The following is a 12,823-nucleotide window of genomic DNA, read 5'->3' on the forward strand; positions in this document are numbered from 1 at the left end:
GGCTTGTGGGGTCACTGTGGAAATTAAGGGCAGTGATGCGTAAAGTGCCCACAAATGCCGGCGTCATTCTCCCTCCCCTGGCTGCAGCTGGGGAAACTGAGGCCCAGAGAGCTGCTGGAGGAGGCCGCAGCGCTTGGCCCGCCCCACCTGGCTCACAGGGAGAGTGTGGGTCCTCCTAGGGTCGTCTGGGTGCAGGGCAGAGACGACAGGCTTGGCCGCGCCAGCTGAGAGACCTCCCTAGGTCTCTGCTGTCTCCGCACCAGAGGAGTGCCGTCCCCAGTCCCCGCCTCTCCAGGAGGCTGTGAGGGTGATAGACATTGCACATTTCAGCGGCCCAGCTAGGCGGGTGCTCTTCAGCAGACGGCGGGGTTGTTACTATCATCCCCATCCTGGGGCTCGAACTCTGGACGTTTTTTGGGTACGGCCAGCTTCTGTCCTTCCCTGCATCTACTCCAAGCCCCATGGAGGTAGGGAGGTGACCTGGAGAAGGGGAGGCGGGGGTGGGGAGCTGGCCCAGGTGTAAGGATGGGGGCAGGGAGTCAGGGCTGCTCTCAGGGACAAAGGGGTCCTGTCTGGCTTCTTGGGTGCGGGAGGCTAGATGGAGAGGGAAGTACACTAGGAACACCTCTGGGTGTGCAAGGAGGTGACACCTCTGGGTTGGGGAGCTGCCTGGTTGCCGTCAGGCTGTGGAGATGTGAGACAGGGAGAAGGAAAGGAAGGCAGTGCCTCTGCTTCTGGAGCAGTGGGCTAAGGCATTTATTTTGTCCTGAAGGCCTTCGGGAGCCATAGAACGTTCTTGAGCAGGAGAATAATACGATCAGCTCTGCAGGACTTTATCTGCCCCACGTGTAGAGGGACTGGCCAGGGAGAGGCTGGGAGCAGGGGACCAGCGAGGAGGCAGCCAGAGCTTCCTCCTGGGCTCTGATTGGCCATGTGAGGACGGGGGTGGAGGACCACGCCAGGCAAGGCTGGTGCAGACATCAGCAAGCCCCGGGAGAATGGCCAGGGAGGCTGCTCCGTGTTGCTTTTACGGGGCTGCCAGGGCCGGTGAAGCAGGCAGGGGCTGGAAGGGGGAGCCCTGGGGGGGAGAGCTGTGGTCTTCAGGGATCACAAGTCACCTCAGTCCAAAGCTGAGGCAGGGGGCAGGGGTAGGAGAAGGGATAGGAGGCCAAGAAGGGAGGGCCTGGCCGTGGTGGAGGGAGAGGCACAGTGGAGGGAGAGGACACAGCTAGGCCTGGGAAGCCGTCGGCTACCCTCCAGGCGTCTGCATGGATTTGCTGAGAGCCAGGCAAAGTATGTGACCCTCTCTGGGCCTCTGTTTCCTGGTCTTCTCTCCAGTTACAAGTTGCAGAGTTGGAGACAATGGGATTGCAGGAGGCCTGGGCAGCCCCAGCCCTGGGTGGGAGGGAAGAGGGTGCAGGCGCCAGAGGAATAAACCGGGCTCTGGACAGACGCTTGGAAACTGCCCAAACATGGAGGGACGTGGGCGGAGCGCACATGTGTTTGGTGTTGTGAGGACACATCCACGCCCACACACACACAGGCTGCCAGCACCAGCCTCAGACCCCTGGGTGTGTGGCCAGGAGGAATGAGGTCAGTCCCAGAGAATCTGCCCTGGACTCCCACACCAGGCCTGGGGGTCTGATCTCAAGCACAAGGCTTGGCCTTCTCTTAACTGGGATTTTCCATGGTCTGGGCCTAACAGGGTGGGAAGGGGGAATCAATGATGGGGTGGAAGGTACTGCTCCTTCTCTGGTCTCTCTGTGAGCCCCACACTAGCCTGTGCCTTCACATTCCCTCTCGCCCTCCCAAGCCCTCCCCCCCAAGACTAGGGGAAGGAGTGACTGGAGGGTGCCGATGGCCAGCGACGCAGTTACCTCCTCCTCTGGGAAGTCCTCTCTGAGCCCCTAGCCCCTGACCGGGGAGGCCCCTCGTCTGGGCTCCCTAGCTCATGCTTCTAATGCTTGCCCATCACGGCACTGATGTGTCCCCTTTGCTATGCGTCCTCCAGGGCAGGGGCTGGATGTGATGCTTACCGGCACACTTTTAACCCCAAATGAACACTTTTAAGCCCAAATGGGGCTGAGGCGCAAGACCAGAGACTCTGGGCACCCCCACTCCAGACATGGCCTTGCCCTGGCCGGTCGCCTCTGCACTTTAAGAACTGTCAGGCCAAAGAGGGGCCCTAGAAAACCTCACTGACTTGGCACACAGATGCTGAGTCCCTGGCCTACCGAGCAGTGCTGTGGTCCTGGAGGCCTCAGATTTCTCCCATGCCTACAAGTGGGGCACTTCCGGCTGAGCCCTACTCTGAGGTCATGGATCCTAAGAAAAGCCACCGTGAAAGCTTAGCACCCTATAAGGTGGGATGCCCTCTCCTCCAAGGAGCTCTAGGAGCAGACGATGCCCAGCTTAGATGGGCAGGAATGTAGCAAGTCTCAGTGAGGACCAGATGTGGGTGAGGCCATGGTGGGCAGTAGGACACATCCTTCATCACATTGCAGAAGGGCCCCCCATCCGGCTCCTGTCCCGAGGCCCTGCAGGTTCTCCAAGTGGGATTCAGCATCCAACTTGAGTGCTATGTCGTGGATGTGAGGGAGTGGGTGCTACCAGTGGGGAAACTCCTCTTCCCTAGCCTTGGGCTCCAGCAGCCCCGACAGAGACAGACAACCTCCCCCACACCCCCAAGCAGCAGCCTGTCACCCAGGTCAGTGCGGCTGGAGACCAGGCAGCAGTCCCTGAGCTGACAGAGGCAGAGAGAAGCAAAGGCTGGGGCTGTTGTGCCTGTGCCCCTGTGTCCTGCCGGGCTCAGCCCTCACCTAGCGAGCCTGGCCTGGCAACCTCGGTGTGGAGCAGAGAATTGGGGCACTGATGGCAGCCTGAAGGGACTGAACGGGAAACCTTGACTGAAGCTGACTTCGGACTTGCAGACACAGAGGTAGAAAGGGGAATTCTAGGACAGCAGAGGCTGGGCCTGTAGCCATCTAGCCTTGGCTCTTCCCACGGTAGTTCATCTGAGAATGGCATGTGTGGAGTTGTTCGTCCGAAGAAGGAAAGCTGCCCCTTCGCTGTATTCTCCTGGACAGATGGCTTGGGTCGTATCTTCATGTCCCCCCTCCCCCCAGAAAATGCCGGAGGGAGGCCTGCCTACAGCTCCCTCCTGGGGCTCTCCCCCAGGACCAGGACTACAGTGAGCTGAGTGAAATGAGCGAGGCACTGGCCTGGACACCAAAAATACTCGGTAGCCAAGAGAAGTAGTATTTGCGGCAATACTTTTAAAAATCAAAATCAGTGCCAGAAAAATCTGTGATGAGCAGAATATCAAAATTTCAAATAAAGACAGGATCAATTTGCCTCAGGCTCCGATATGGCTTAGCGTGGCACCATGACTAATTCTACTTAAAAGCTGGATATTTTGTTCATCACAGGGGTTTTTTTTAGATGTTTGCATTAGTTTTGACCTAAAAGGCATTAAAATATTACCTTTTTTGATTTCTGAGCTTTTGGACCGTAAATTCTGCACCCAGGCCAGTGCCTCACTACCTCTCCAGTCTGGAAGGGTCCCCCTAACTGAACTCCTGTCATCTAGTCTGGACTCCGGCCTGGGGCAAAAGCCGCCTCCCTAACCTCCTGCTGATCCAGGCCAAGCTCGCAGGTGCTAGTGACTGGGACCTTGCCACACCTCCCGGGGCAACCTCTAAGGCCTTTCTGACCCTGAAGACCCAGGTTTCTGATGCTGATGCTCCCTGCTTCACCCTGTGAGGCTGGCATAGGGGCACCTCCAGGGGTGGACGACGTGCCCTACCGAAATGAGGGAGGGGCAGGGAGAAGCACTCCTTCCCTTTGTCCCCAGATGACCCAAAAGAGGTCTGGAAGGTGCCTCCTGGCCAAGCCCAGCCAGTCCCTCTGCTCCCAACCCCTCCAGCCAGGGTCAGAGCCTAGGCCCGCCTGGCCAAATCCTGCCACTAACGGTGATGCGTGGACCTGGGGAGGCTGGGAGCAGAGATGCACACAGTGGCTGTCGAGGCGGGTGGGGGATTCCTTACTTAGCTCAGGGGAGGCCCACGGACGGCCGTGGCAGTGGCCGTGGCCGTGACCCGGAGGGTGGCCGTAGGGCGCAAGACAGTACTCACCGCGGCCGTTCTGGTTGGGCCGGTACACGCTGCCCACGCTGAGGCGGCCCTGCTGCGCGCCGCCGCGCTCCCCACCTGGCGGGGGCGCGTCCGAGCTGCGCACCGGCAGGTAGGGCGGCTCCAGCACGCGGAACGGGGGCTGCGGCTCCACGGCCCGCGGGGGGACGTAGGCCTCGGGCGGCACGTTGGCGTAGGGCGGGTACCAGCCGAGGCGGGGGTCGGCGGCGTAGGTGCTGCCGGCGCCGCCGCCGGTGGCGGGCTGCGCGTCGGGGCCCGGCTCGGGGTAGGCCTGCTCGAAGCCGGTGGTGCCCTCGTGGTACAGGCTGTGCGAGTAGCGGCGGTCCAGGCCGTCGGCGGGCTGCGGCGGCGGCGGCGGCGGCGCGTAGGGCCTCTCCGGGGCCGGGTAGAAGGTCTGCGGCGGGTACTCGGGCTGCTCCTCGCCGCCGCCGTACTCCTCGTAGCGCGCCCGCGGCTGGAAGGGGTAGATGACCCCGGCCGAGGCCACGGCCGCCGCTGCCGCCGCGCCCCCGCCGCCGCCGCCGCCGCCGCCGCGGTAGTACACGTAGCCCTGGTCGTAGGTCCGCGACGCCGGGTCGTAGGTCTCGTACTGGCTGACGAAGGGCGCCTGCGGGTAGGGGAACTGCTGTGGGAAGGAGGGCGGCTGGCGGTAGGTGGTGGCGAAGGCCGAGGCCGAGACCGAGGAGGCGGAGCCCCCGTGTCGTTGCTGGGAGACGGAGGTGCGGACCCGGGCCATGCCTGTGCTGTCCCCGACGGCCACCTCGCGCCAGTTGTCGGGCACCTGGCCGAAGCCGAACGGGTGCCGCGCCTGGCCGCGCACGGTGTCCGAGCCGACGCGCCCCGGCAGGGGCAGCGACGGGGCCTGCCGACGCCGGAGGCCTCCCTGGCTGCGCCGCTGCGGGGCCTGGGGAGCGCCGGCCAGCAGCACCCGGGAGCTACTGTCGGTGCGCGGCGGCCCGGCCGGCACGTACTCTGACCCGGAGTTGAGCAGGCTGTACACCTGCCCGTTGTTTTCCCACTGAATCAGCTGCCGCCAGCGCCCCGGGTCCGAGCCCTGTCCCGGCCTCGCCTCCTGCCCGTGCACCAGGACGCAGAGGCAGGCGCCCCACACCAGGGCCCCAAGCTGCCAGCCAGCTCGGGCTAGAGCCATGGTGGCCCCTCTGCAGAGGCCTGGCGGACCGAGAGGCTCTCAGGAGTGTACTCCTGTGCGTGCTTCTCTTCCCACGGCCTCGAGGACAGGACGGCTCCTTGCCTGCCCCAGCTCTAGCTTTGTCCATCCTGGCCTTGTCCCGAGCGGGACGGCTCCTCCGATGACAGCATTTCGAGGCCAAGGGGTCAGGGCAGGGCAGGGGCGGTGCCCAGGGCTGCACGAGGCTCTCTGCAGGGCACCGGACAGGCAGGACTGCCTGGGGGCCTTACATGGCCAGCCCGGTACTGGCTCGCCGCTGGGCTGGCGCTTTCCCACTCTGAATGAATAAGCAACAGGCTGGGAGCGTTGGGAGGTTTCGGGCAGCCTGGTCCGCCTGCTGGGGCCTCCTCCGCGGGGCCCTATGGCCCGCCGGGTTTTAGCTATGTTGCCTGTCCCACAGCTGCTGTGCTCCCTCAGTCCCTGGAGCTTCCAGCCAAGCCACAGACCTGCCTCTGAGGAAGGGAATGGAGCAGGGAGTAGAAGGGGGCCTCTGCGGGTGCAAGCAGAACACGGCTGGGGTGTCAGCACCCCTATGGCCATTTCTCTCAGCTTTGGACCCGGCATCCCTGATCTCACCTTACCGGCTTCTCTGGGCTTGCATAAGCCCCAGCCTCTCCCCAGGACCCCCCTGAGCTCCCCTTCCCCAAAGCCAGTGCCAAGAGACACCCTTCTTGTTGGTGGGCCTCCCTGGGGAGATGCTGAACCTAATTATGGACCCCTGGGGCACCTCAGTTCCTAAGGCCTCTGAGTACAAAGGGGCTGGAGCTTCAGCTTTTCCCCCTCTTGGCACACTTCTTGGCCTTACTCTCCCACTCTGTAGAATGGGGGTATGCCCTTGTGCTGAATAGAACTTGTGAAATCATGGGCGAGGTCAACTTCTTATGCATCGCATGACAGAGGTTTCGGTTCTGTGTCTCTTGAACCAACATAGCCTGGCAGTAATCTGAGTATGCCCATGGGTAAAAGGCAACCCAGGGTCTGTCTTTGATAGACATAGAACAGCAGAAAGGGGGGTTCGGGAGAGTTAGGCCTAGTCCTGGTTGCTATGATTAAGTCACTGGGTGATCTTGGGCAAGCCCCTTTTCCACTCTGATCCAGTTGCCCCATCTGATCAATGGAGGATTAGACCAGATGGTCCCCAAGAGTGCTTTGGGAGTTTCTCTGTCCCCCCTGAGGACAGCAGAGATAGGAGGGGTGCCAGAAGTTTGAATATCTTGGTAACCAAGAAGTCACCCTCTGGATGCCTCCCCTGGGCTGCCTTCTCCCACCTTACTCGTGAACCAGAGGGCAGAAATTTCCCTCTTGTGCTTATACACCAAGTCGGAAGAACTTGCCCCTAACTTGGCCCCTGCAGGTTCCCCTCTACTTTGGAAACTCCTGGAGCCCACCTGGGAGAAGCAGCCAGAGTGGACCTTCCTCGGGGACCCTGGAGCCTCGGCGCTCAGCCTTGCCAGCCAGCCAGCGTTTGTTCGCCCCTTGCACTGTGCCTCAGGATGAGGCTTGATTCAGGTGACTGTCGACCCTCACAATCCAGCCGGCGACCATTCAACACGGCCCCTCAGGTGCCCCCTGTGGGGTTAGGTTTCAGACTCCAGGCAGGACTGCTGCAAGGAGTGACTGGTTTGTCCACCGCCCCCCCCAAGCTAGATGCAGAGCCAGGCTCACGGAGGGGGCCGGGACCTGGAGGGTTAAGCCTTCCCTGCCTCCTGCCTGCCCCCTGCAGTGCTGGCCCAGCTGCTTGGAATCCCTGGGGTCCTGTAGGGCCCTCCCGCCAGCCAGACGGGCAGCAGCTCGGGAGAGGAGGAGGAGAAGTGGAAACAGGCCTCAGGGTACCCCCAGTCGGGGAGGGGGAGGGAGGAGGAAGGATGGGGGGGAGGACAGAGGATGGCCATGAGGTAGGGGATGGCCAGTGGCTGAGAGTGGAGAAGGCGGGACCCCTCTTGGAGAGCCAGGCAGAGGGCCGCTGGGGCTTTGGGGCTGCGGGGAGATGGGGCACAGGCTGGCGTGCTCAGCTGCCCTCGGCCTCAGAGCCAGCTCTTGGCGTGAAACCTTCCACAGTGCCGGCTCCTCGGCTCCTCTTTCTTTTTTTCTTAATAAGGTCGAATCAGAGTGAGTCAGAGGAGCCAAGTTTCCTGTTAGGCTCTGTTTGAATAAACTCTGCTCTGAACAGAGCTTGGGCCTCTGCATAGGTTCCCGGGGCCAGGGCCGTGGCCCTGCCAGCCGTCTCTGCTGAGACCAGAGAGCTGGGGTCCCGAGGATGACCCTGCCAGGGACCTGGCCTGGCCCTCAGCCATTCCCTGGGGAAGCCTGTTCCACTCGCAGAGCTGCACTCTTCATCTGCGTCTTGGGGGTGAGAATACATTTCTTGTGGTAAATTGGGGCAGATGAAATGGGAAGGTTATGAAAAGTGGCCTGCACGTGGCCACAATCTTTCCTCCTCCCGCACCGGTGGGAGGTGGCGGAGCTCCTCTCCCACGGGTGTTCCCCGCCTCCCATTTTCTCTGTCCCTTTCCTGTCTGGATCTGTCTCCAGCATCCTTCCTAGTCCAGGGGGAACCTTGTGTGGGATGGGGGGGTTCCTGAGCGCCACCCCCTTCTTTCCTCCTCTTCACTCCCTCCCTCAACCTCCTTCTCCCTTCCTGTCTGCACCTCTGTAGCTCTGTGAACCCAGGGGAGCCTGCCCGGCTCCCCCTCTCCAGACGCAGGGCTAGGCCTCGCCTCAGTAGCTGGAGGTGTCTTGGCATCCTTCCGCCGAAACCTTCAGAGTGGCGTTCTGAAGAGACCTGGCCAGGCCGCAGAGGGTGCAGAGCCTGGTGCAAGTGAGGCCATTGAGTCACCGGGCTGGGCTGGGCCTGAGCTGTCGGGACATGAGGGGGTGGCGTGGGGGCTCCTCTCGAGGCCTTGTCCTTATAGGCTGGGATTCACACCCACGTTTGTAAGATCTAGCCATATGGTTGAGGCTTGTTGCCAGTCCCTGCCCTGGCACTAGGAACCAGGCTCCAGGGACCTCGGAGGGCCAGCGATATAGGGCTGAAAGCTTGTCGGTAGCGCATGACTTCACTAAGACCTACCGTGTGCTGGGATCTGGGCTGGGCTGCTCTGTTGCTAGGGCTCTCGTGGAGCAGGCAGTGTCCGGTGACCCTGTGATGGAACTCCAGGTTCTGGAAAATCCACGCAGGAGTGAGGAAGCATCAGACCTGACCAGCAGAGCTTTGGGGAGCAGAGGAGGGATGCCTCACTGCTTTGCAGAGGGAAGGACCAGGAGGCCTGTTGGGGGTCTGAATGTTTCTGTGATTGGGGGGGGGGGTAGGGATGAGGCAGGCTCCCCGTGCTCCTGTCCTGGGTCTCCCCCTCCTCCTGTAATCACTGGCTGCTAGCTCAGGCCCTGGCACCTGGGTGGGCAGCTCAGGAAAGGGCATTGACAGGATTTGTGTTGAATTGGGATTGAAAGCCCGGCCAGCCTTGAACTATGCACCCCGGCACTGCTTCTGGAAAGGGGGCTGAAGGAAGTGCTGAATGAGGAGGCCTGGTGAGCTGGCACAGAACTTGCTGACTCTGCAGGGAGAGGGCCACTGAGTGACCACTGCCAGCTGAGGCCCGGCGCTGTCCCCTCCCAGGCAGCCACATCTGGCACAATGGTTGGGGAGGCAGGGGCGCTTTGGTCCCCAGAGCCAAGCCAAGGGAGGGGCCCATGGAGGGGACTGCGGCCCTTTGGTTTGGAGTGTCTCTCTTCAGGGAAGGAACTCTGGAGAAGTCCGGAAGTGGGGGAGTGAGGTCAGGACCTTTTCAAGGGACAGATGGGGGAGGGGGGAAGGGGAGGGAAGGAACCCACCCTTCTCTAGGACCCAGAGGAATTCGGTGGCTCTGGCTGCCTCCCACTCTGCTTTCCCTCCCAGCTCTCTGCAACCCCCCACAGGGTTCCCTGGGGAATTGGAAATACCGGAGCTGAAATAACAGTCTGGGCACCGAGGCAAGTCTCCACGGCTCCACGGAAGCAGGAAGCCCCCTCGGGCCCCCTGGGCCACCAGCCTGGCCAGCTTCTCCCTTTCCTAACTTTCTGCCCCGATCAAGAGGCAGGCATGGCTGGGGCCTGCTGAATGGAAACCTTCCCCTTTCCCACCCCCCACCCCTCCACCCTGGGGCCCAGAACTGGTAGAGGCCCAGCGGATCCTCAGTGCAGGAAGGAAGAGAGGGGATCTCGTCCCACGGTCTGCCTCAGTGGAGGGATTGTGCCAAAGCTGTTGGCCGGGGCCTGCTGTGTGGAGAGCCTCTTAGGTCCGGGTTGGGGGGCAGGTGGACCTCAGCCTGCATGCAGTGGGGAGAAGGAGGGAACAGAGTCCCCTGCCCAAAGGAGAAAGCTGGCAAGAGCCAGAGGGGTGCCAGTCCCTTGGGTTACAGCCCTGTAATTCCTGAGGAGGGAAACTGAGGAAGGAACCCAATGATACCAACTAATAACATCCTGGCAAAGCTAAGGGACCCCTGTCTCCTCTCCTCTCTCTCTTGTTTTCCTGCCTCTGTATCTTCAACTTTCATTTGGGTCTCACTAGGTTTCTCTAGCTTTTGTTTCTTTTTCTCAACACCCGCCCCCCATCTCGTCATTCACTCATTCAGCTCCTGGTGCCTCCATTTCTGTGGCTTGCGGGCTCTTCCGTCTGTCTGTTCTTCCACTGGCTAACCCACTCACTCCGTCTCTGCTGCCGGCGTTTCTCCCAGCTATTCCTTCATCTGTCTGCACGGTCAGTCAGCAGGTCCCCCGCATGCCTGCTGAGCGCCAGGCCCCGGGGCTGGCGGCGGGGGTGACAGAAGGCGCACCTGGCCGGTCCCCGAAGAGTCGCCGTCTGGTGAGGGCAACACAATAGGCAAGACCAGAGTGCCGAGCCCTGAGCGGAGGCGGGGACGTTGTGCCAACTCTCTGTGACCTATGAGAGAATTTGTCTGTCCATCTGTCCGACCGTGATCCCCGTCTGTGTGTGACTCTGTCCTTGCCTGTGTCGCCTTTGTGAGGTGGCGTACTTTGTTTTCTGTGGAGCACGTACAATTTGCTCATTTCCCTCTGGTGGGGGAGGCAGGGGTGCTGAAGGGCCAGTGTTCTGGGGCAGGGGGCCATGGGGCCGAGGAGGGCGCAGGACCCTCGGGACGGCGCTGACAGTGGTGCCCGCTCCCGGGCTGCCTGGGGCTCAGGTGCGCTTGGAGGGGCTGAGTCTGACACTTGGGCTTCCACTCTTCTACTCGAACGGTGTTGTTTTGCAGACAGTTCTGGCTAAGATGATATGATGGTCATGGGTATGGATTAAGCTCCTACTGTATGCCACAGGGCTGGACAAAATAAGGTTCTTCACTGATGGTATGTCCTGTAGTTTCGTGTGTGTGTGTGTGTGTGTGTGTGTGTGTGTGTTTGTGACCCCCCTCCCCCAGCCGTCCCCCCCAGGAGGCCTCCAGGAGTTCAGTTTTGCCCACCTGGGTCCTGGAAGTGGGGTCACAGGGTATGAAAGAGGAGTGCAGACAAGATACCAGCAGTCTCTCCCTTACATGTTCTATAGCTTTTTATTTCAACTTACAAAAGAAACACATCAATTACAGGAAATTTAAAATGTAGACTAATAAAAAAATAACTCTGTAACGTAGAGAAAACTACTTTCTTGGGATCCCCCCTCCCCTTTTTTAAAATATTGAGATCATACTGCATATGTTGTCTTATAACCTGCTTTGTTTATGTAAGAATATTTGGTGACCATTTTCCCATGTCAGGGGTTATAACCGTCAAGACCTGCTTCCCTTTTCTGTAGTCACATGGATCACTGAGCTCCTGCCTGCCCAGAAGAAGAGGTGAGCAAGCCTTCATTCCCTCTATATGCCCTCTGGGTAGGACCTTGTTGGGGGGGGGGGGCTGGCTCCAGCCTCCACCCCTCCCGTTAAGCCCTCACCCCCTTTAGGCTGAACCTGGACCCTGAGGCTGTAGTCAGACCTCCAGGTTCACTCGGTCAGGATGAGCTCCGCTCTAGGTGGGGACATCCTGACCCATTAGTGTAGATGGCAGGTGGAGCGGTAGGGGTTGCCTTAATTTCTGTCTGCCCAGGAGGCCAGCCACTTCCTTCCTTCGCTCCCCATGGAGCAGGTGGTGGTTACCAGCCTTATGCCTACATAAGGGTTAAAAACCTGTCTTTTTGGGGCGCCTGGGTGGCACAGCGGTTAAGCGTCTGCCTTCGGCTTATGGGATCGAGCCCCACATCAGGCTCCTCCACTGTGAGCCTGCTTCTTCCTCTCCCACTCTCTCTGCTGTGTTCCCTCTCTCGCTGGCTGTCTCTATCTCTGTTAAATAAATAAATGAAATCTTTAAAAAAAAAAAAAAACCTGTCTTTTTTTTTAAGCTGCATTTCTTTGATTGGTTGTGTAGGCATAAGGCTGTGGGACTCTGGGGACCTCAGAAGACCTGCCCCACAGACGTTTTTTGTGTTCCCCAGGAAGAGAAGCATCTGGCAACTTAAACTTTTAAAAGTAACGTTAACATTTTTTACTCTAATATATACATGAGAAAAGCATGCAAAGTGTGCAGTTGGATGAATGATCATGGAACGAGCACCGAGGTCGAGAACTGGAACATCCCAGCAGCCAGCCACTGCTAGCAGGAAGCAGGAAGCTCCTGGAAGTTCTGCCTATGTCAGCACTTGGCTGCATCTAAAACTATTTTTCTTCAACATGATTTTTAATGACTGAATTATGTGGATAAATCATAATGTAATTAATAACCTCCCTTTGTTGGTTTCACTTTACTTTCTTAGCTCTTCTAAGTGGTGCTATAATAAGCACCAGAATCTTCGTGTCGGCTCGGCTGTGTAATAGCCTGAGTGCCTGGGTTTGCTTCCAGCCCCCATTTGTGAGCTGCGTGACTCCCTCTGCCTTTTTTCTTTCTGTAAAATGGGAAGAATGGTAAGGATTTACGTGAGGTGACATATCGGGTGTGCTTAGTACGCAGTCCCGTGCTTACACTCGAGGAGCAGCCTTAGATTCATTTATTAGAAGTTGGATTTCTGGAGAAAGGGTTTGAAGGTTTCTAAGGTTTTGACCCAGGTTACTCAGCTGTTCCAGAAAGGCGGTCTCCGTTGACCTGCCCAGAATGCCTTGGCTTTTATCACCACATTAAACATTGGGTAGGGTTAAAAACCTGTCTTTTTTTTTTTTTAGCTGCATTTCTTTGATTACCTGTGACAGTGAGCCTTTTCTCTTGTGTTTGTTGACCTTCCGTATGGTTTCCCTGCCTCTACCTTTGTACACAAGTCTATTCTAGGACGGTCGCCAGAATGGCCCTTTTAAGACAGAAGTAAAAATTTCTCTTTTCTGCTTAAAACCCAGCAATGTTTCCCCATTTCACCGGGAATAAAAGCCAAAGCCCTCTTAGTGGCCTCTGGGGTCCTCACCAATTGGACCCTCGCTCTCCCTGCTCCAGCCACACAGGCCCCCTCCTTCCCTCCAGCCCCCCCCCCCAC

At 59.1% G+C, this 12,823-nt stretch overlaps 1 protein-coding gene and 1 long non-coding RNA gene across 2 annotated transcripts in view; one reads left to right on the forward strand and one right to left on the reverse strand.

Moving 5' to 3' along the window:
• The window catches only part of LOXL1 (lysyl oxidase like 1), a 25,385-nt gene extending 19,784 nt beyond the window's left edge, over positions 1 to 5,601 (reverse strand). Inside the window, exon 1 of the mRNA XM_040643009.1 lies at positions 4,134 to 5,601. Within this exon, the coding sequence (XP_040498943.1) occupies positions 4,134 to 5,301 (1,168 nt within the window). The 5' untranslated portion in view covers positions 5,302 to 5,601. The remainder of the gene's footprint in view (positions 1 to 4,133) is intronic.
• LOC103679004 overlaps positions 1 to 12,823 on the forward strand; it is a 16,501-nt gene that overhangs the window by 873 nt on the left and 2,805 nt on the right. The window contains exon 2 of the long non-coding RNA XR_572796.2: positions 6,695 to 6,849. This is a non-coding gene — a long non-coding RNA (uncharacterized LOC103679004). The remainder of the gene's footprint in view (positions 1 to 6,694; positions 6,850 to 12,823) is intronic.

The sequence above is a fragment of the Ursus maritimus genome, unplaced genomic scaffold, assembly GCF_017311325.1.
Source record: "Ursus maritimus isolate PB19 unplaced genomic scaffold, ASM1731132v1 scaffold_27, whole genome shotgun sequence".
NCBI classification, from domain to species: Eukaryota; Metazoa; Chordata; class Mammalia; order Carnivora; family Ursidae; genus Ursus; species Ursus maritimus.